Raw genomic sequence first — 21,505 nt, forward strand, 5'->3', positions numbered from 1 at the left:
TCCAACGCAGATCTAGGCTGAATCTCTGCCAAAGCTGTTTTAATTCTGAAAGTCTAAATGTGTTACTTCTTAAGTGACATACTGTACACCTACCAACCGGAACACAACCATTTACTACTCAGCACTGGTAAAATACTCAGAGCTGAAACAACCCCTTTCCCGGCAGCAAGAAGGCAGAAAATCCAGAATAGTGAAAAGAACCTTAAAGCCTTGGCCTGCACCTTGCAAACAGGCATGTTTCCCTCCCCGCAGCCCTGTGACATGGGCTCAGGACTAGTGTTCCTTTGCACTTTGACCCTCTTTCCACGTTGTCTCAGGTGCTGGCACTGGGGAATGACCTTTGCGCTCCATTCCTGGAGCCCAGGATACCTAGCGGGACACCGGGGGGGGGGGGGGGGTGATGGAAACTGTGCGTCAGTTCATCCCAAAAGACTTCTCTCTGACGGGGAGGGGTCACGTGCTTGCAATACCATTTCATAAACAAAGTGTGAACTGATTTCCACTCCAAAGCTACTTTAAAATATTTCTGGACTGGAACAAGGCCCAGATTGCAATTACTCAAGTCAACAATAATTTCCTTAGATTTTTTGCACGCTAAAGCTGAGTACTCCTGAAACCAAGCACCAACTCTCACTTTCCACAAAACAGAGCACTGTCTGCCAGCAGTTTCTCCACTCACATATGTGCCTCAGCAGAACGTGCTTTACTGGGTTAAAACACCACAATTAACAAGCCACCCACAGAATCACAGAATGGTTGAGGTTGGAAGGGACCTTCAGAGAGCATCTAGTCCAACACCCTGCTCAGAGAGTATCACCTAGAGCAGGCTGCCCATCCAACTCCACCACCTTAGAAAGGTGAGCACTGAACAATCTTACTGAATTTCTTCACTTTAATCCTTCCATTACTCCATGGTGACAGGCATGGCAGGGAGGAGAATCAGATCACAAAAAAATCTCAGCTGCAAATCAAGTGATAGTGCTTTGCTTCCACACCCTCAGTCAGGCACCTCGTAAAGCTGGGATGGGAGAAGAAGGTAAGCAGCATACTACTCTCTCCAACACTTACTTAGAGCAAGGTGCTGACTATATAGCATAACTACATTGTATACAAAATACACGATCTCAATTAAAAATAAAAAAGAGAATAGATGAATTATTCTTCTCATCTTTCTATAGGCTAGCACATTTTGTCCTTTACTCTTTGAAACCACTTCCCAAAGACACTGCTTCCAAAAAAAATGTAAACCTTCAATTCCACTTTGCCTTTCAGTTCTGACACAGCAACAGATACAAAGTAGAAAAAAAAGTATCAAGGACAAGACAGAACAAATCTTGCTGCATTTTAAATATAAGCTCTTTTGGGAAACACATTGTTGTTAGAGTAACAGTTGCTTAATATTTGCATAAGAGTTTTTTAATTATAACTTTCTGTGTGCTATTCTTGATAATATTTTATTTTAGGGTCCAGTATACTCTTGCAAGCATATACTGTCTGCCAGCAGTTTCTCCACTCACATATGTGCCTCAGTAGAACCTGATGCACTTCACTGGGTTAAAACACCACAATTAACAAGCCACTCACAGAATCACAGAATGGTTGAGGTTGGAAGGGACTTGTATACAAGCAAATATACAAGCAAATTCTATGTCTAAAATTAAAAGCATATTTATGCAGTCACAGTTACGGTACAACTGCTTTAGGCTTTCATTTATTCAGAAGTAGCAGTGATAACTTGCCAGGATAGAAGCCAGAAAAATCCTCTTCCAAATTCTGAAGGAATAACAGCAGGCCAGATGAACATTTCTACCATTTTATTAACGTTCATTCTAGAACTCAAAGCCCTGAATATATATTCAATTTTCACTACTTCACATTCTTCACTGTTTGGACTACTGAAAGACTGCCTATTAAATGGAACATCAAAAGTTTCAGAAGATTGCTCTCAGGATTTAGCAGAGAGCTTCAGAAGTAAGCAGAGAATGGAAAAGCCCCCCTTCACATAGTCTAGCTGGGACCTGTTTCTTCCCACTTTCTCTTTCCTCTATCATTTCTTTGGCTGCTTCCTGTCCTGCACTTCCCCTTCCTGTCGTTCCACTCACCCGCAGACAGCATGTCACTCGAAATAGGAATATCATCCATGGATGGTTCAGGAGAAAAGGTTTCTTGTAGATCTGGACTACGCCAAGCATCAGCAGAACAAAGAGCTGAAGCTCATGAGGACGGTTACTGCCTACACTTCCAGCCTGTACCTGTGAGCTGATCGCACAGAGCACTGAACTGTGAGACGCAAGATGGAAAACTTCTGACAAATTGGGTTTCACTAACACCTGTGGGAACCTGCAAGCATGCTGTACGCAGAAGAGCGGGTAAGGCCAGCTCTTAAGCTTACATGGTCTCTGCCTACTTACTGCCTTTTGCAATTCTTTTTTGGCCTGCCTTTGATAGATTTGCATTCATTTTGGCAAGTGCTTTGTTACAGAAGAACAACATGTAGGAAGACTGCTATTAATTACACCGAATGACAGAGTTCTGATAGCAGTCCCAGAACAAAGTATTTGTAACAAAGAATATTGCCAGTTCTAACAAGACACCGACAAGTGGCAGTCTAAGCAGTCTCTGGAATTGCTACCCATCTGCTCATTACCAATTGCAGCGCTCTGCTTCTCTAGCAACCAAGTCATATATAAACTTATTCCAATCCTGTACATGAAACAGGTATTAGACTCAAATGAAACATTGCCAAATTTCAGCTCTACGTTGAGACCAAACCCTAAGGCCCTTCAAAGTACAGAAATAAGAGCTTGTTTCCAATGACACTAAATCTTAGGCCCTCCCAGGGCCCCTTGCACCTCTTTTCTTCAGTACTTCTGTGGCAAAGCAGCGAGACTCAGCCCTCAGCAGTCACTGCACACAAGCAAGAGAGTGCTCAGGCTTTGCCTCGGGTCAGCAGATCACAAGTGAATAGTGGTCAATGACTGAGACACATGTAAACTTGACGTAGACATCGTCTAAAGACAGACATTGAGGGCTCTGGAGACACAGAGGCACATGGAGACGTCGGCTCCTCTCCCCCACGCGGGGCGAGGGGACACCTTCCCCTCAGGGCCAGGCACACAGCCCCAAGGACAAAGCTCTGCGCCAGGGGCAAGCACACACGTGGGGGTACACGAGAACGCCCCTTCCCACAGATACACACGCAGGCTGGGGTGGGAAAACGCTCCTGAGGACAGCCCAGGAGACACACGTGCAAGGACACGGGGACACGCACAGCGTGCAAGGACACAGGACACCCCCTCCGCACGGGTCGGCTCACGTGCACAGCCCTGCCCGGGGCCCCCGCGAGCACGCCAGGCTGCACGGACCCCCCGTCCGAAACACACCCAGGCGCGAGGACGTGGGGCGCCACTCCAGAGACACGCGTGGGAGCATCCCCCTGTGGACACACACACGCACCCGCGGGCACACCGTCGTCCCCCGGGACACCCAGGCACACCACGCTGCCGCACGACGCACGCACACGGGGACACCTCCGCGGCGGCAGCCCCCCTCCCCCGGAGCTCCCCGGGGACACTGACACCCACGGGTGCCTCCCCACGCCGACCTTCCCCTTCCTCAGCGACACCCCGCGGGGGCTCCCTCACCCCCCACCCCGCAGCCCCCCCGCGGCATGCAGCCGCATGGCCTCAGCATCACCTGGCCCTCGGCCCCCACGCGGGGTCACGCACACGCGTGGGCGACTCGGGCAACACTCGGTCCCTCGCAGCCCCTCCCTTCCCCGCGCGCGCGGCCTCCCCGCCTGGCGCCCCCCGTCCCTCGCGGCGCCACGCACAGGCACACGCGCGGGCGCCCGCCCCCTCCGCTCACCGGAGGGCCGCGGGCGGCGGGGCGGGCAGTACTTGGCGGCGGCCGAGAGGCGCCCCAGGCTCCCGATGGCGCGCGCCGCCGCCGCCATCTTTGCTGCGCGCGAGGTCGACTGAGGGAGAGGCGCGCGGGCACCGCCCGGGGGCCTCGCCGCGCCCTGCCCGCCCCCCGCCCTGCCCGCGGCTGCCGGCGGCGCTGCCTGTCTCTGCCGGTTCCGTCAGCGCCTGCCCTCCTCGCTCTGCTGCGCTCCCCGAGGGAGCTCTGCCGTTGAACGCTTTATCCGAGCGGGAGCGGCGGGAAGGAGGGTGAGAGAGCGGCACCGGTGCTGCCCGACCCGCTGACTCGATCAGGCGGGCGTTGGGGCAGTCTGAGGCGGGCGGGGCCCTTACTGAGTGGCGGCGCGGCGGGCGGGCAGGCGGCGGCGGCGGCAGCAGTGCGCAGGCAGCGGCGGTGACGTGACGGGCCGGGGGTGCGCAGGGGCCGGGCCGGGCCGGGCCGAGCCGAGCCGAGGCGAGGGTGGCGGGGCCGGGCCGGGCCGGGCCAGGGGCGGCGGGGCCGGGCTGGGCCAGGTTGGGCTGAGCTGGGCCGGGCCGGGCCGAGCCGAGCCGAGGGTGGCGGGGCCGGGCCGGGCCGGGCCGGGCCAGGGGCGGCGGGGCCGGGCTGGGCCAGGTTGGGCCGGGCCGGGCCGGGCCGGGCTGGGCTGGGCCGGGGGTGGCGGGGCCGGGCTGGGCCAGGTTGGGCTGAGCTGGGCCGGGCCGGGCCGGGCTGGGCCAGGTTGGGCTGAGCTGGACCGGGTCGGGCCGGGCCGGGCCGAGGGTGGCGGGGCCGGGCTGGGCCAGGTTGGGCCGAGCCGGGCCGGGCCGGGCTGGGCCGGGGGTGGCGGGGCCGGGCTGGGCCAGGTTGGGCCGAGCCGGGCCGGGCCGGGGGTGCACAGGCGGCGGGGCTGGGCTGGGGGCCGAGAGGGGGCGGCTTGAGCGTGTGCACAGTGCGTGTGCGTGCGTGTGGATATGTGTGTGTATACGCGTATGTGCGCCCGTTAGGCGTGCGGGGAGTGGGTGCGCGGCGGCTCTGGGGCGGTGCGAGCTGCGTGTGCCGTGTCCGCGGTGGGTGTGCAGTGAGCGGCAGCGTGTGCGCGACGAGCAGCGCGCGCGGTTGCGCAGCGCTACGAGGGTCCTGGAGCGTCTGTGCTGCGAGGAGAGGCTGGAGAGCTGGGCCTGTCCGGCCTGGAGGAGAGGAGACAGAGAGGGGAGCTTACCAGTGCCTACAAATACCTTAAGGGAGAGTGTCAGGAAGATGGGGCCAGACTCTTTTGAGTGGTGCCCAGTGAGAGGGCAAGAGGCAACAGGCACAAACTGAACCACAGGAAGTTCTGCCTGAATGTAAGGAAGAACTTTATGGTGAGAGTGACAGAGCCCTGGAAGAGGTTGCCCAGAGAGGTTGTGGAGTCTCCTTCTCTGGAGATATTCAAGGCCTGCCTGGATGCAACCCTGTTTACCGTGCTGTAGGTGACCCTGCTTGAGTGAGGGCTTGGACCAGATGATCTCCAGAGGTCCCTTCCAGCCTCAACCATTCTGTGATGCTGTGTGTCTGGGGTGTGTGCAAGAGAAGTGGGTATGTAGCAGCAGGGTGCGTATGTGGATGAGGAGCATGTGCAGTGTGTGTCTGGAGTGCAAAGTGTGTATTTGGGGTGTGTGCACTGAGGTTTCTGCAAGAGAAGTGGATGTGTAGTCTGGGGGTGTTCATGGTTTGTGCCATCCGTGTGTAGGAGGAGCACCGTGTCCAGTGTGTTGTGAGAGTGTGATGCGTGTGTACAAGGAGCCCACGTGTGGATTGGGGGAGGGGGGGAGTGCAAGTTCCCTGGGATGTGTGTGTGAAGAGTGAATGTCTAGTGCGTGGCATGTTCTCACAAGGAGTGGACTTAGGGTTACTGGCTGTTACTTTGAACATTAAAAGCATGAACGAATAAGTCATGTCGTAAATGCTGTTTGGGGGCAGGTAAAGAACTGGAGCTGCAGGGCCCTCGTTTGCCCTTGACAGGAAAAACTGCAGATGAGGGTTTGTCCGTAGGGAAGCCTGTTCTGGCACGAGCTCTGAGAAAGCTGCAGAGGAAGCCTTAGAGGGGTGTTTACTAACTTGTTCTGCTTCTCATGGGCATACACAACGAAGTTACTGAGGTTAGAATCAGAAGTTAAAATTCAGGGTAGTGACATGAGGTTATGCTGGCAGTGAGATTGCCCGGGCTCTGGGACAATTTTCCAGTGGGGAAGTGGTGGAACATTTATTGTGAGGGGAATCTAAAACTGTGCTGGCTGCTGCACTGCTGATAGTACAGTGCTGGGTCATCAGGGAGATGACTGTTTATTTACAGGAATGTGTGCGGGCCACAGTCATAAGCCAGGCTCATCATGTGTTAGACGCTGTTCAAAAAGTGTAACAAAAAGTAGTTCCTTGTGCTGCTGCACTTGACTGCCCTTGATGTGTCTTTTGTTCTTCCACTTCTTTGGCTTGTGTGAATCAGGCAGACTGCTTACCTTGGAACTGTTCAGAGTAAGCCAGATCAGACTAATAGCAGTCTGTCTTCACCTCTGTAGATCTCAAAATGACTTCTATGTTGAGCCGTATCATCAGAAACCTCCCTGCTGCCTCAGCATGGGCTGCCAGGGTCTGTAAGTATCTTTATATTCATAAAAGACTTGAATTGATAGGTCATAATATTCTGTTTGTTATATTTGGAAGGGACACTTTTGTTTGAATCTCTGTTACATTGTATTTTTTTCTCTCTTTTTTTTTAATAACTAATTCCATTGTTGACATATTTGTTGTTTCCCGTATCTTCCAATGTGGGAGGAATGTCATGTTACTTGGTAATATATACTATATTGTTTTTAAGAACACAGTAAATTTTTTAAAAAGTTGTAAATGGTCAGGTGCGCTTGTCATATTGGAACACGATCTTTTTTTTAGCATTTCTTACAAAAATAGCTAGAAATGTATTTATCATTTATGATTTGACAAATCCTCCTTTTCTGGTTTTTGCTTTCCAGCTGCAAGATCACTCAGCTGCTCTTCACAGTTACAAGCAGCAGGTAAAGTGAAAGCATCAAGAATCCTTGTGGGTTTGTATTAGAGAGTACTTTTGAAGCTGCCTCCCTTTTCCAGAGACTCATTCTATGTGAGTCAGACACAAGACAGACTGTTAATTCAAGAGGGCCCTTCTAAAGTTGCAAACTAGTAAAGCTACAGGCAAAACAGTGTTTGCAGTAAAGAGTCCTCTAAACATCTGAATCCCTCTGTTCCTCAACCAGTGTGCCTGGTCTGGAGTTCATGCCACATTATCACCTGCTAGATTGCTATTTCTTGGATCTAAAGAGAGAGGCTAAGCTAGGAGGTTATAAGTTGTCTAGTTATAAGCATGCCTCTTGCCCGGGAGGGGTGGGGAGAGGCTTGTGGAATTAGCTCTAAGGTCCGGTAAGACCCGTAAGAGGCTCAGGTCTCAGTAGAGCAGCTCAGTGGGCACAATTATATTGTTTGTTAGATGTGACTGTTTTTAAGCAGTTTGGGTAATGTGGGGGTCTGGGACTCATTCTGGGGTTGCTCGGGTGACTGTGATGCTTTGAGCTGCCTGAATTGTGGAAATTGGCCTAGACTGCAGCTCCCACTCGCCTGCCTGGTTTTGTCTTGAGAGCCCTTTTATATAAACTCAAGGATATAAACTGGAGTTTCATACTTGTGCTTTCACTTGTTTGAGCACAGTATTTAGCTGTATTTCATCTGCTTTTATGTGCCTTTTCCTTTTCTGGCTTGTAAATGCAGCTGCCTCATGCCGCTGTGTATGTTGGTTAAGAATTGTAAGCCTGTCTGTTGAACAAATTGATCTCATTGAACTCCTTGTTAATTGTCACTCTAGAATAGCTCTGACAGTGGCATATTAAACGATACTGTATCATGATACTGCTTTATCTTGAACCTGAGATACTCCCATGCCTTAGGAGGAAGTAGCAAGTTACCCACAGCTGCTTTTTTTCACCTACTACTTTCCTATGGAAGTGAAAGCTAGCTGACTTCTTGCACTGTGCTTTGGTTTACTGTGAGTTAACTCACCTTTGCTGTGCAATAAGAGCATATAATGTGAACAGCTGCTGTGGAAGGTGGATTGTTCTTTGCCGTCCTTGCTGCTCCCCAAGTGAGAATCTTTGAGATCTTGTTCTGGTTGCAGAACTTTGAATTTGATCTGCCTCATTTATATTCTGTGTCATTCAGCATTTTTAGAGGCGTATTTTTGTCGGTTGTACTGGAAATTGAGAATTACATGCCTTTATTCTCAGCTGGACCGTTGCCTCAGTATAGCTATAGGTGAAACTCTCTGCTGATGGGAGAAGCTGAAATTCTGTGTTGTTAAATCATTTTTCACAGATGACAGGCTCAATCAGAGACAAGATTTCATCCCAGGTCTCCTACCTTCTCTATGTTTGACTCTTTCTCAAGTTTTCTGGTAGCTTTAACAGGATCTTGCTTTAGGCTTGCTCAGATTCATATTAATAATTATTTAAACTTCTCCCTAAGCAGTCCAGCCTAAGAGTAAGAAGACATTAGCCAAAAGTGGCGTGAAGAATATTGTTGTGGTAGAGGGCGTCCGTATTCCGTTTTTGCAATCTGGCACCTCGTAAGTATAAAATAATAAGAAAATATATGTTAAATATTAAAATATATGTTAACTTGGTTAATAGTAGAATCTTTCTGAGAAAAATGATGCTTATGGTTTGTTCTGTTGATTTCAATGTAGTTATTTTTGTACATAAAAATACTGAAATGACAGAGCTAGACTGCTGGGTTTTTTTTCCCCAGCTTATATTAAAAAATGTGTCTTGAAGAAGACTGGCCATGAATGTGAATTCAAAGGAGAATGCAAATTTGTGCTGCACATCTGGAGGAACCAGTTGATACCCCTATAGCAGATAAAGCAAAAAGTTTCATAAAACTAGCTGAACAGGAAAAGAGAATCTGCTGTAGACTCTTCTTGTTAGACTATTATACCACCAAATTCACAGCTAACTTAGGACCATAAGAATATCTTTATTCTGTTAATGCTGCTTTTCAGAGCTTTAGTACAGTGATTATATGCTGACTTTCACATAGATAGTCCTCGTAACCTCAGATATGAAATGTTTACTTATAAATGCACTGTCGCTGTGATTCAGAGCATTTCTGGTGTCTTCACCTTTCTGTGCTGCTGATGTACACTTAGAGTGCTCTAGTGAAGAAGACACCTGCGTTGGTTTCTGACACTAAGTTTCTGCCTCTGTTCTTAAACTTCCAGGTATGCAGATCTTATGCCACATGACTTAGCCAGAGCAGCATTGCAGTAAGTAAACTGAATGTCAAAAGAGTCCAGAAAACTATCTTCTGCTAGTCTCTTGGGGTCCTTATGTTGGTACAGTGGCTTCAGCAAAGCTAAGAGCCAAGGTTCTATCTAGTTTTATTGCTGAACGATACAGTCCAAGTGCTTTGATATCCATGGTTTGCCACTGCCTTAGTAGGTGGTTCAAGCAGTAAGGTGGACAATAGATTTATACAAAAGAGCATTGTTAAAAGCAAATTGCATTGTTGTCCTGCTTGACTAATTTCAGTTGATTTGAATTCTGGCTGTGTATGGTTTTCTAATATAGAGGTCATAGCTACTGTCTCAATGTGCTTCTAGTTCAAGAGAAAAGTATCTGAGCAGTTCAAAGAAAACTAAGTGACGTGGAGAGTAACAAGCCAGTCCTATTGTCTTGCATGTCACTTCCATCCTGCTGTGGTTTGACAAGAGCTGTAGGTCACAGACAGTGTGTTAAGTGTGTGAGAACTGTGCCCCAGAGATTGAAGGCTGAGGTAGTTTTACTGCACTGCTGGGGAGAAGGCCTTTACTGAGGTGTTTCTAGTTTTATTTGGTGTTTTGCAGTACATGAAACTACATTTGAATTCTGCTAGCCGTAATCAGTGCCTGCAAGCAGATATGCTGGCTTAGCATAGTTGCCAAGGTATTCTGGCAAATTGTGCAATGTGTTTTCTAATGAACCACGAAAACTTAACTGCTCATTTTCTATTCATCTTTATGAGACTCTTACATGTTCCTACAGTAAAGGCTTTGTTATCCCTAAGCCCTTATTCCTTTAATTTTGATGTCGGAATGTTCCAAATTGGGGAAGATATTAACAGCCACTTCTATGGGGGAAGAAGAGTAACTTGTTTCATGAAACTACATAGATAGTCATTTATATAGTGATAATATCATTATGATTATTTACAGTCTATAGTCAATTACACCTTTCATTAAGTGTATGTGCCTGTAAGATTTCTTCTGAATTAGGGGTAAAATATGTAGTTCTGTTGTTGCCGTGTTCTCTGGCCTGACCAGTGAAAGATGAGTGTTTGAGGGCTGTAGCAAAGTTATTGCTTACTTGGTATAAATTCTGTTTGTTTGTACCTTCTCAGAGGGCTGCTGAACCGGACCAGTGTCCCAAAGGATGTTGTTGATCACATTGTTTATGGCACAGTTATCCAGGAAGTGAAAACAAGTAATGTTGCCAGAGAGGTGGGTTATGTGCAACATTTCTCCTGTAAGCCTGATTTAAGCAACTAGCATAAAAATAACAAACCCCATGAAAGAGCATCTATTTTTGCAATTCAGTTAAACACAATTTGGGAATATAAACTAGTTGTACGGTATTGTCCATAAAATAAGTGTGTGGGACTCTCCCTTCTGTTGAAATCTACCATAGATTAAGTTTATTTTGATGCCGTTAAGCCTCTGCTTGATTATTCCCTGGAAGAGGAGCTTTTGTTGATGATTTTTGATCACTCAACTCTAACTGCCGGTTGGACTCGAATACTGGCTTGCCAGAAGTACTTTACAGGATCAGAGCATGTTGTGATATGTTGTTTTATTGTAGTATTTATTTATTTTAGTTGATCTATTGATCAGATGCAGCATTTGAATGATTTGAAATGTAGTAGCTTGGGTGCCCTTTCTTCTGGCAGGCAAAAAAAAAACCCACAATTCATTTCTTACACGAAGAAAGAACCTGGTCCAGTAAAGTAATGTTATGGAGATGGCATGTACTTTTTGCTAATCTGGAGCCTTTCCTGATACTGTTTGCAACTACCCCAAAGCATTATGTAACCTGTGCTGGAAAGACTTGCATGGTGATCAGTATCTCCAACTCCGTCGGCAGTTTTATCCTTGTATATGCAAATACTTGTTTTGGTCATGTACCAGTCAGATGAGGCTGTGGTTTAATTTTAACTTGGGAACAACTGTTGAACTTTAAACTAGTTGGCCACGTGTCAACTAGGCCAGGTCCTGGCGTAGGCAGTTTTCCTGTGATGGGAGCCTGTGCTCTCAGCTGGGTCAAATGAGACACTGTTTTCTGGCAAATTTGAACTACCGAAGTGTTTTCTGTTCTGTGTTCAGAGCAAATCATAGTGCCTTGTACTCAAAAGTCTAATTCTTTTCATGTGCTGCCTTTGCAGATAAGGGTAGGCAAAGACAATGTTGTATGTTTGAAAGCTCTTTTTGGAATCGTGGGGTGTGTAGTTAATTTATTCTCCTTATTAATAGGAGTGGGGATTGGTGCTTGCCCCCATAACCTGACTGAGACCCTGGACAGCTGCCTTCTCTTTTTTTTTTTTTAGAGTCCAGCTGAGGAGGGGGGAAATAGCTGATGCAATAATTGTTTGGATGGAAACTTGATACACTTGTTTTCAGCTTAGTCTGCAGAGGTGTGTTAGTGGGCAGAAGGCAGCTCTAGCACCATGGAGGCAGAGGCATAGGTGTAACAGTCATTCTTTATTGCTCATAGGCTGCCTTGGGAGCTGGTTTCTCTGACAAAACTCCAGCCCACACAGTCACTATGGCTTGCATTTCTTCAAACCAGGCTATGACTACAGGTATGTTGGCTGGAAGAAAAAGCTGTGGTTTTGAAAACTAAGCATCTGAAGAAATTCTGGGATAGAAGGGGAAAGCTTTTGAACCAACAAAATATAACACAAATTGAATATATGCTGTAGGCCTGCCAGCAGCTTGACACTATTTACATTCAGCAGTAGTCTCTGCTCAATGTCCGTGTTAGCTTGAGAGGTGAAGACTCAAGCTTGATAAGGAAGTTACTGCCTTTTAGGAAGGCTACTGTCACCTTTGATTTAGCCTAAACTGAGAAAAAAATTGAGACTCAATTACTGTCCTGGTTCACTAAGGAGACTGTTCTCCCAACTGCCATATGTGACAAAGAAAAGTGGAGGTAAAGTTACAGAGCTAGTATGAGTCAGAAAACTCTTGTTCAGCCTGCTCAGTCTCTGTTTAGTATCTTTTGTAAAACTTGATTAAAGCTAGAGGCTGGATAAGGAAAGAAAATGTGGTAACATTCAAAGACATCTGCTGATACTAATGTGGTAAGTGTTACTTCTTCCCACAGTTCTCATGGGGAACTCTGTCTCGTTCTGTAGGTGTGGGTATGATTGCGGCTGGCCAGTGCGATGTCGTTGTAGCAGGGGGTGTGGAGTTAATGTCAGATGTTCCCATTCGTCACAGCAGAAAAATGAGGAAGACTATGCTCAAGCTTAACAAAGCCAAGACTTTGAGCCAAAAGCTCTCTGTGATTTCCAAAATTCGCCCTGACTACTTTGCTCCCGAGGTAAATTTTTTCATGCATTTAGATATTTGAGCTAAACTATTTTACGAGGAAGTGTAAAACTTGCTGGAGAGTTTAAAAGGATTTAAAAAGGGGTGAGATTGCTTTTTGTGACTCACCTTTACTGGATCTCTGTCATCTTGTACTTTAGAACTTGCAATTGACTAATGCAAGTTCTTTAGCATTCTTGAACATCTACTTTGTTTTTAATTTGGTTTCTTACATGTTTGTCTTCAATAAGCCAAACTTATTTCAAGACTTCAAAACCCCCCTCTCTTTCTGCAACTCCTAGGCCAATGTGTGCTGGAGACTCTACAAAGTAAAAGCCTTTTTCATCAAAATAGAGCTTATGGCAGAGTTCTAAAGAATCAAAAGATTTTTTTTTCTTTAAATAGTAGAAGTAACACAATATAGTGAGGATGCTCATATTGAAATAATTGTTATTTGATTAATGCATCTGAAATACACAATTTGATGACTCTTCCTGGCCAAATCCTGCCAGGTGCTCAATGTGTTCAGCTCCCAGGCGTGGGCCATGATGAGAACTGGCAGTCTTCTGGATAGTGTCAGGAGTTTGCTGTAGAGGGAGCTGCTCACCTCCATTTTGAGGTCATGAGAAAGGTGAATTGTGAAATGATGGAGGTGGGAAGGAAAAGTGTTCCCCTCCTCACTACCAGTGAATGACCTGAGGTCTTCATGAGCAAACTCTGAGCATTCATGTTGCTGACGACCTCCTTTAGCTTGAATGCCGTGGTGTGTGGAAATGCAGTGTACATATAGTAGAGATGAGATCTGGTCTAAATAAGGCATGAAAACTGCAGGCTTAAAGGATTGCTGGAATTTCCTGTGTGCTGTTGGAAAAATAAAAGCTAAGCTGAACTTAGCAACTAAGTTCACTCGGCAGCTGACCTGCTGTCTCTCACTTTGCTTGAGGAGGTTTTGGCATGGATTTTTAAGGTCCCTGGATGTGTTGTTTCACCTTGACCCAAAACGTCCAGTCACTTTTGATAAGGGAGTCTGTTCATGAATCCCTGAGGCGAGAAACAGTGTGGATCTTATTTTATCCATCACATGTGTTAAAAATGACAGTTCCTCTAATACATTTGATTAAGTGGATTCTGGTATGGTACCACAAATAACATGTGTAGCTCTAACAGTAACTGCTCTTATCTCTTGAAAGGACCTCACTGACTGATTATATAGGGCTTAACTGATTTCTGAACTTTAATCATGTTTCGTAACTGCTGCAGAGACAGGTGTTTATGCGTGCTGATTTTACTTTTCCTTTCCATAGCTACCAGCTGTGGCAGAGTTCTCCACCAGTGAGACTATGGGGCACTCTGCCGATCGTTTGGCTGCTGCCTTTGCAGTCTCCCGTGTGGAGCAAGATGAATATGCCCTCCGTTCACACACACTAGCTAAGAAAGCCCAGGATGAAGGCTTGCTCCTCGATGTGGTACCCTTCAAAGTGCCAGGTAAAAACACAGATGTTTTATAGCTAGCAGGTGGTAGTTCAATAAAGAAATATTTTATTTAAAAAAGGAGAAGAAGGACTGGACCCAGATTTGTAGTTTTCTATGCATCTCAGTGATGGATTTTAACTCTTTGATATGCAGCCAGTTACTCCCTGAAAAATTTCTATCTAAGAACATGTTTCTAAACTGTTCTTGCATGTCTAAACTCATCTCCTCTTCCTGCTAATGTGATGATAGAGCAAGGAAAATCAGAGCTATTTGACAAACAATCCCTCTACTCTCTGAGTCAAAGAGAACCAATTTTTATACCCTGAACTATTAACAACAAATTGTAAGCCTAATGAAATCCTAGTTTGATAAATCAGGTGCTGTTTAGGAAGACCTGAAGTGTGATTCACTTAGACTAGACTTCATTCACCAGGCATCTTGGTCATTGCTCAAATGTGAAACAGCTTGTGGAATGCATATTCAATTTTTTAAAAAGAAAATAATTTTTTTTAAAAAAGAAAGTAATGCATATTCAATTTTTTAAGTGTTAAGCCACATTAAAATCATTCTGATACCATTAATGTATTTTTCCCCCTTTTTCTCCTCCCACTTGTCATAAAACGCAGAGTTTTCTGGGGTTTTTTTCCTGGTTTTCTGATGTGAAAATTCATGTATATTGCTGACTTTCTAAATCGAAATACTTTTTTTATTATTTTTTCCCATTAACAGGCAAAGATACAGTTACCAAGGATAATGGAGTCCGTCCTTCCTCAATGGAGCAGATGAGCAAGCTGAAGCCGGCTTTTGTCAAGCCATACGGAACTGTCACAGCTGCCAACTCATCCTTCCTGGTAATGCATGTTCCTATCATCATGTGAGCTAGAGGGGAAAACTGTTTTACCCTCTACTTCACCTGGGTACCTAGATTAAGATGATAATGTTTGAATGAATTGACTCTTTTGTGATACCACATGTTTTAAGACTTTGTGAGGGTAACTTTGAAGTACATTATAAGCCAGTGAATTTAGGTGTTAGATGGATTGTTTCAAGTTAAAATCCAGAACTAAATCCCTAAAGTTTTGTGGTATTTTACCTGTTTTTGTTTTTGGTAACTGCATTTTGAAGAGGATGAATCAGTGGACATTCAAAGGCACATGCAGAAATTCTGTCCCAGGATGAGATTAATCATATTTTAAATCTAAAAACTAGTAGTTTAATGAGTTTAAACGTCTCACTTTAGGGCTTACCCTGAAATCCACAGAGAGCTGTGAGAGATTTCGTTAGCACATCTGTGATAAGCTCTGTTGTGTTCTGCAGGTGCACCTTTCTCTAGTGCTTTTAAAGGGAGCCTTTCAGATACTGAAGTCTAAATTAGCTGTGTAAATTAGGCTAGGAGAATCTGAGCTCCAGTTTCTGTGACTCAGTAGAAGGTGATTGCTGTAGAAAGTCTCCCACAGAAGACCTGAGGTGACTGTTTTTCCTGCATATGGCCTTGATGGAGTCTTGTATGTATAAAAGGCAGTTTCACACTGTAATGAGTACTTCAAAAGTAGCAAGTAACTAATGCTGGGGCTCTTTCACTAGCAGCTATGCTTACTCTTTAGGGTTTGTGGGGACTTAAGAAAGTCTGGTAATGCCATAGTCTTGCTGTTGGTAGGAACTGTTGAGTTACTGTTGGTGTGCTGTACACAGCAGATCTACAGGCCAGCTTAGGGATGTTATCCCTTCATGCCATCAAGGATATTATGTTCATTTTTGCAATATGGTGAACCTATGGCTTGTATCATCCCAGAATTCTACTCCAATTTTGGAATGGAACTGAACGGAAAGGTGAGTGTTCAGGAAAAACAGCTTGTCCTCAGGGTTGACAGGGCAGTTAGGCACCTCTGTCCTGCTTGAAAGTAGAGAGAGTTGGCTCTCTGGACTGTAGCAAGGTGCTTCAGCAGTGTCTGTACTAACATGATTGAGAGATCATCTGTGCACCTGCTTGGTCGTGGAGACTTGTTTTTTGTCCCGTACCGTACCATAAGACTTCTGGAGATAAATAAGCTAAAAAAAGGCTTCCAGGAGATAAATAATTCCTCATGAAATTATCTTCTTGTGTGAGGCTTGTGTCTGGTTATAGCTCTTCGGCAAATAGTTATTCCTAAGAGTGCAACAACAAAGTGTGCTCTGACTGTCTTCGAGTTTCATGGCAGAGCTTGGAAACTAGTTGTGTTTGGGGCACTTTTTTTGCCAGCTACTCTACAACAAAGTTGTCAGGCTCGTTTTATGTGCATAGTGTGATTGTTCTTTAGGCAGTTGCCTCACTGGGTTGGTTTGTCTGCCTGTTTCAGACCGATGGTGCTTCAGCAATTCTGCTCATGTCTGAGGAGAAGGCTCTGGCCATGGGATACAAACCAAAGGCCTACCTAAGGTAAAAAGAGAGTGCTCTGCATGGCCTCTGAAATCTGCTCTTGCTTCCTTTCTCTCCTCTTCCTGTTACTAATAGTATTTTTCCTGTGCAGGGACTTTGTGTATGTGTCCCAGGATCCAAAGGACCAGCTGCTACTAGGGTAAGTGACGATAATGAAGAGCATCCCCTAGCAGTCCTATACTACTAGCACAATAGCCTTGTCTTATTACGTTTGTTTTTTTGTGAAGTAACTAATTACAACACTGCATCTCTTCAGGCCTTCTCGCATAGTGTAAGAGCTAGTGTGTTAGATGTGACTCAGTATGGGGAGGTGGCTGACATGAGAGAGGAGCTGTGGCAGAAATATTCACCTTGATTTACTGGGTGGCATCAAAGCATGTTGATGCGACTAGTAGTTACTTGGGGTTGTGTTACATTTGGAGTGGGACAGGCTGAAAATTTTAATGTGTCCTATAGAGGAGGACTGTAATGTGGTTTGCTGTGGAGAATGGGGCAATATCATGAAGAAATGTGTTCATGTTTGACCTCCGTTTCTTAACTCTTGTTCAGCCCAACATATGCTACTCCAAAAGTGCTAGAGAAGGCTGGTCTAACCATGGCTGATATTGATGCTTTTGAATTTCATGAAGCCTTTGCCGTAAGTAATTCTGAAACTCCAAGGGCACCTGTAGCTATAAAAATCCAAAATTCCATTCTTTAGACTTCTGTTTTCATGTTTGTGCAAGCTCCTGTTAACACTGTCACTAAATGTAGGACTCAATATAGATGCAAAATTAAAATTACATCTATGTGTAAGTACTGTATATATTTTAAATATATAAGTGACATTTTATACATTAATATAATCTGTGCTGAAGATGGCTTATGTTGCTTGCAGTCACCATATGAGTACAGATTATTCTAAAACAACCTGAGAAATTTTACTTCACCAAGATACTTGTATGGAGGAAGAAACCTACTTCTCCAAGTCATCTGCTAATTGGATTAGGGATCTGTATTAATATGGTAAGATGGCATGTTAATTGGACAGTATTTTTTTCTCAAACTAAATTTGAGCTAATATTGGAGTGATCCTGTAAAATACTTCTCTACAGTTGGTTGAATTAGGTTTTTTGTCTGTAGCTAATCTCAAAATATCTTTTGGCGCTAGATAGCTAGCACTGTCCATAGGCATGCCTTCAAGTCTGCTGTTGTCCCTATTAAAGTTGCCTTCTTTTCCCTTCTAGGGGCAAATTCTGGCCAACCTGAAAGCTATGGATTCAGACTGGTTTGCACAAAACTACATGGGCAGAAAGTCAAAGGTAAGGACACAGGTTTAGCTCAGCTGGTTAGAGCGTGGTGCTGCTAATGCCAAGGTTGCGGGTTCAATCCATGTATGGGCTATGCTGAGGGTTGGACTAGGTGATCTCCAAAGGTCCCTTCCAACCTTACCATTCTATGAATTTTTCTATTTCAGTTTTGGTATTGTTCATATTCCATCTGGCAGAAGGGCATGCTAGTGCTGCAAAGCAGGGCTTCTGTTATGTTCAGTGAGAAGTCAGGGTTCTTGAACTTCAGGTTAGCAAATCCCAATATGAACAGTTTCTTTGGGAATTATGGTATTCCTGTTGACAGCAGGAGGTGGAGACCTAGAGCTATACTAATAGTTGGGGACGAGGGAATTAAAAGTGATGGGAGAATCTTTGTCCTTCTGCATACTTTCTAGCAGTTTGTGATGTGTACCTGACTGCATATGAAGCTGTAAAACCTTTGGCATGGTTTTATACTGTCATTGGGTGTTTCTACATGCTAAGCAACACTTTACAGCAGTGCAGGGCTTGTAGGTTTGGTGGTGGCATGGCAAGGCCAGGCAGTCTTCTTCCAGACTGGTGACTGTGTATGTCCATCTGTGTGTTCTTGCAGGTTGGAGCCCCACCTCTGGAGAAGTTCAATAATTGGGGTGGCTCCCTGTCACTGGGACATCCTTTTGGTGCCACTGGTTGCCGTCTAGTAATTACTGCTGCTCACAGATTGAAGAAAGAGGGAGGACAGTATGGTCTGGTTGCTGCCTGTGCTGCAGGAGGACAGGTAATGATGCTGTATGGTCTTTCCTGTTTCCCCTGAAGAGGGGCAGTAATTGCATCTCTGCTTATGTCAGTACTATGAAGTCTTGTCCAGTTACGCCAAGTACAGACGCCAGTTCGTCGGCACTGGGCGCCCATAACGGGGGCGGTTGTGAAGTGCCATGGCCCTGAGTGCTCATAACGCCCTCCAGCTCGGCTGGCTGCCTTCTTCGTGCTGCTTAGTTCAATAAGCTCCCTCCGTCTTGTCCACTTGAGAGTCTCCATCCCAGTATCAGAATCATTCCTGTGTAATGGCTACCACAGTCTGCTGCTGCCTGTAAGATATAAAGGGAAGGAGAGATTTCTCCCGTGTTCCAAGGGTTCTGTTTGCTGACCTGTATATAAAGACTGTCCAATTTGTTGCATGTGAGGATCCTTCTAAACCTGGGAAGAAAGATCTTTACATGAAAAATCAGGGTGAGAGGGACTGTACCTGATTTTCAGTGACTCCTGAGACTTCTGGATGGGAGCCTTGGTTCAACATTGGAGTACCTGGCAGTAATTCTGTAGGGACCTGGCATAGCTGGTCCTCTTGTAGCCTAAAGGCTTTGGCCCGGGCATTGCCTCCTCACTGAATTGCTTTAAGAGGTAGTTTGGCCCTGAAAAAAGCCTGATACTAGGTCAGGGTGGACTGTTCTCTTGGCCAGCCTGAAGCACACCTGTGTTATGAAGCCATCAAACCACTGTCTACAGAGTCCTGTTAGTGAATTGGCCCCAGGTTTTCATCTCCCCTTTTGTTTTAATGTGATTAAGATGGTTAGGAGGTGGGTGTCTCGTGTTGACTGCATGTCTGGAATAATTAGCCCTTTCTGTGACTGTTGTTCTCTCTCTCTCTCTCTCTCTCTCTCTCCATTTCAGGGGCATGCAATGGTAGTGGAGGTTTACCCTCAGTAATGGGACAAGGAACTGCTGAATGGATATTGATACGTCCTGTGCCTGGCAATGCCATTTCAATGCACTAATTAATAACATGTACAATCCCTCTGAGGATTTTTGGTGGCCTTTGTAAATATCTTCTAGCTACTCAGCTAATAATTTTCAACCAATGAATACATGCTAGAAAATATTGCCCATGTCCAGAAAAGTTAATATGGTTCTTAGTCTGTCTATGGTCCTCATATCTAAACAGATTTTCACTGTATGTCTTTTATAAGCAATATTTTGGGGGGAAGGGATGTAGAGAAAAAGAATAATTCCCAAACTGTACAAATTACATTTGGAGTTAAGGAGAACTGTGAAGTGTTGAATGCCTGCAGGCTAAGATGTAAGCTAATGTGCCCATGTGGAGAGTAACAGTTATTTTTAGAAACAGGTTCAAACTGAATTGGCTGACCTGGTTTGAAGGAGAAAGCATGCTGCAGTGTGTCAAAACAGTGTTGGAATTAGTAAATCGCTTCTGCGAAATGAGCCAATGGCAACATCACTGATGTTAGCCACAGTACAGCCACAGCAAACCAGAAAAAAATAAAGTTTGATTTTATTTTTTTTCTCTGCCCCCCCTCCCCACACACACCTTGCCTGCAATGTAAGGACTTGTGCTGCTTGTTCTGAAGACTATGTGCTCTGAGATGTTACCAGTGTCTGCTTTCTGATCTCTTGAAAACTGCCCAGAATTCACCTTGAGCTCCATAGTCTAAAATAAATCTCCAAGATAACACATGCTTTTATGAGAGGGTGTTTTTTTTTTTTTTTTTTGGTAATTCCTGCTTTTTCTGTGACCCCCTAATCTGCATGTTTTTGGTGTCTAGCATTTTGAAAATGCAGAAATATCACAACATAACACTTATTCAGAATCAAGTTGTTGATAAACTTCAGTTGTTCTTAGGCCTTTTGGTTAATATTCTGGATTATTTTCCTCACTCACTCCTTATGTTCTCTTTTTGTTATGTTGAGGATGGCTTGTGTTACTCGCTCAGGAACTACACATTCTTCTAAAACAGCCTGCAAAAATCTTTATTGAGCTCCTTGTGTGAAAGCAACCACTTAAGCAAGACACCTTTCTGCAGGGCCATGCGTTAAGGGAGGCAGAGCTGAGATGAGGGATGGGGTGTGAGAGCAGATGGCTCTTGTTTGCTCTTAGTTAGAAATCTCCTGTAGTGTTGCTGCTGTGCAGTAAGATGACTGAGGTTATATGCGAGAACCAGCTGGCTGGAGGGGAGAAGGGGCCTGTGTTTGTCTGTCTTTGTAGAAGTACACATTGAGTTCATTCTTAAGTATATTTAAGCAGGAAATGCAGTGTCCTGCTTCCCAGTAAATTAAAATTCTGCATCATTGAGCTGTTGGCAGATCAGAAATGGCTGTGCAGTGCCGTACTGAGGAGATGTGGCGTAAGCACCTGCACTCTCTTGATGGACACCTTGTGGAATAAGCTGCAGGCAGGCCTCATTTGGCATCCAGATGACTGAAAATGGTCTGTACATCCACATTTAGGAAACTAAGCTAAGTCCAGTCTGAGCTTTACGTGGTATCTTGGCCAGGCAAGCAGAACTACTGCTTCAGACACGCAATTTTGGTTACTAGTATAGCAGTCAGTTGAGACCTAATGACAGGAAGAAACACTATAGTTTGGACTACATGAGATAAGGTATAAATGCATGCATCTGTACCAGCCTTTGTGCACTTCCAGGCTGTTACATCTGCATACCTGTGCATGCTTTAAGACGTGCCCTTGGTTCCCATATGTGCAAATGCATGTTTCCGTAGCTGTGTCGGAGCAGAGGTGTTGGGAGCTCCATGTGTACTTGCATGCACAAGAGATGTTTCTTCCTGCAGCTGCAAATTGCATAATAACCTCATGCAATCTTATTTTTTGCAGGATATGTTGAGTTAAACAGTCTTTAAAGATAATGTGCTCCATGTAACAGAATTATGTAGCTGCTTGCTTTGTTAATGAAGCTAAGGCTATGGTAGCGATTCTCACGCTCTTCGTGAACGTGCAGTCTGAGCAGGAGAGGTGTTTCTGGTCTGCTAGCTGCAGTCCCTAACTGGTGA

At 45.4% G+C, this 21,505-nt stretch overlaps 2 protein-coding genes across 6 annotated transcripts in view; one reads left to right on the forward strand and one right to left on the reverse strand.

The window, feature by feature from the left end:
* The window catches only part of HADHA (hydroxyacyl-CoA dehydrogenase trifunctional multienzyme complex subunit alpha), a 28,341-nt gene extending 24,344 nt beyond the window's left edge, over window positions 1-3,997 (reverse strand). The window contains exon 1 of the mRNA XM_062573361.1: window positions 3,868-3,997. Coding sequence (XP_062429345.1) covers window positions 3,868-3,955 — 88 coding nt within the window. The 5' untranslated portion in view covers window positions 3,956-3,997. The remainder of the gene's footprint in view (window positions 1-3,867) is intronic.
* A 234-nt stretch (window positions 3,998-4,231) lies between these two features.
* HADHB (hydroxyacyl-CoA dehydrogenase trifunctional multienzyme complex subunit beta) lies at window positions 4,232-20,173 on the forward strand. Of its 5 annotated transcripts, none has more exons than XM_062573370.1 (16): window positions 4,232-4,333; window positions 6,456-6,530; window positions 6,909-6,950; window positions 8,428-8,527; window positions 9,182-9,226; window positions 10,339-10,438; window positions 11,706-11,793; window positions 12,349-12,536; window positions 13,828-14,008; window positions 14,726-14,847; window positions 16,333-16,412; window positions 16,504-16,551; window positions 16,962-17,049; window positions 17,639-17,713; window positions 18,315-18,479; window positions 19,373-20,173. In XM_062573370.1, the coding sequence occupies exons 2-16, from the start codon at window positions 6,464-6,466 to the stop codon at window positions 19,406-19,408; spliced, it is 1,425 nt and encodes a 474-aa protein (XP_062429354.1). In that variant the 5' UTR covers window positions 4,232-4,333; window positions 6,456-6,463; the 3' UTR covers window positions 19,409-20,173. The 5 variants fall into 5 exon arrangements, with proteins under 5 accessions (XP_062429354.1, XP_062429356.1, XP_062429352.1 ...); XM_062573372.1 differs by lacking the exon at window positions 4,232-4,333 and adding an exon at window positions 4,752-4,763; XM_062573368.1 differs by lacking the exon at window positions 4,232-4,333 and adding an exon at window positions 5,329-5,365.
* The last annotated feature ends 1,332 nt before the right edge of the window (window positions 20,174-21,505 follow it).

Source organism: Rhea pennata, chromosome 3 (genome assembly GCF_028389875.1).
Source record: "Rhea pennata isolate bPtePen1 chromosome 3, bPtePen1.pri, whole genome shotgun sequence".
NCBI lineage: Eukaryota > Metazoa > Chordata > Aves > Rheiformes > Rheidae > Rhea > Rhea pennata.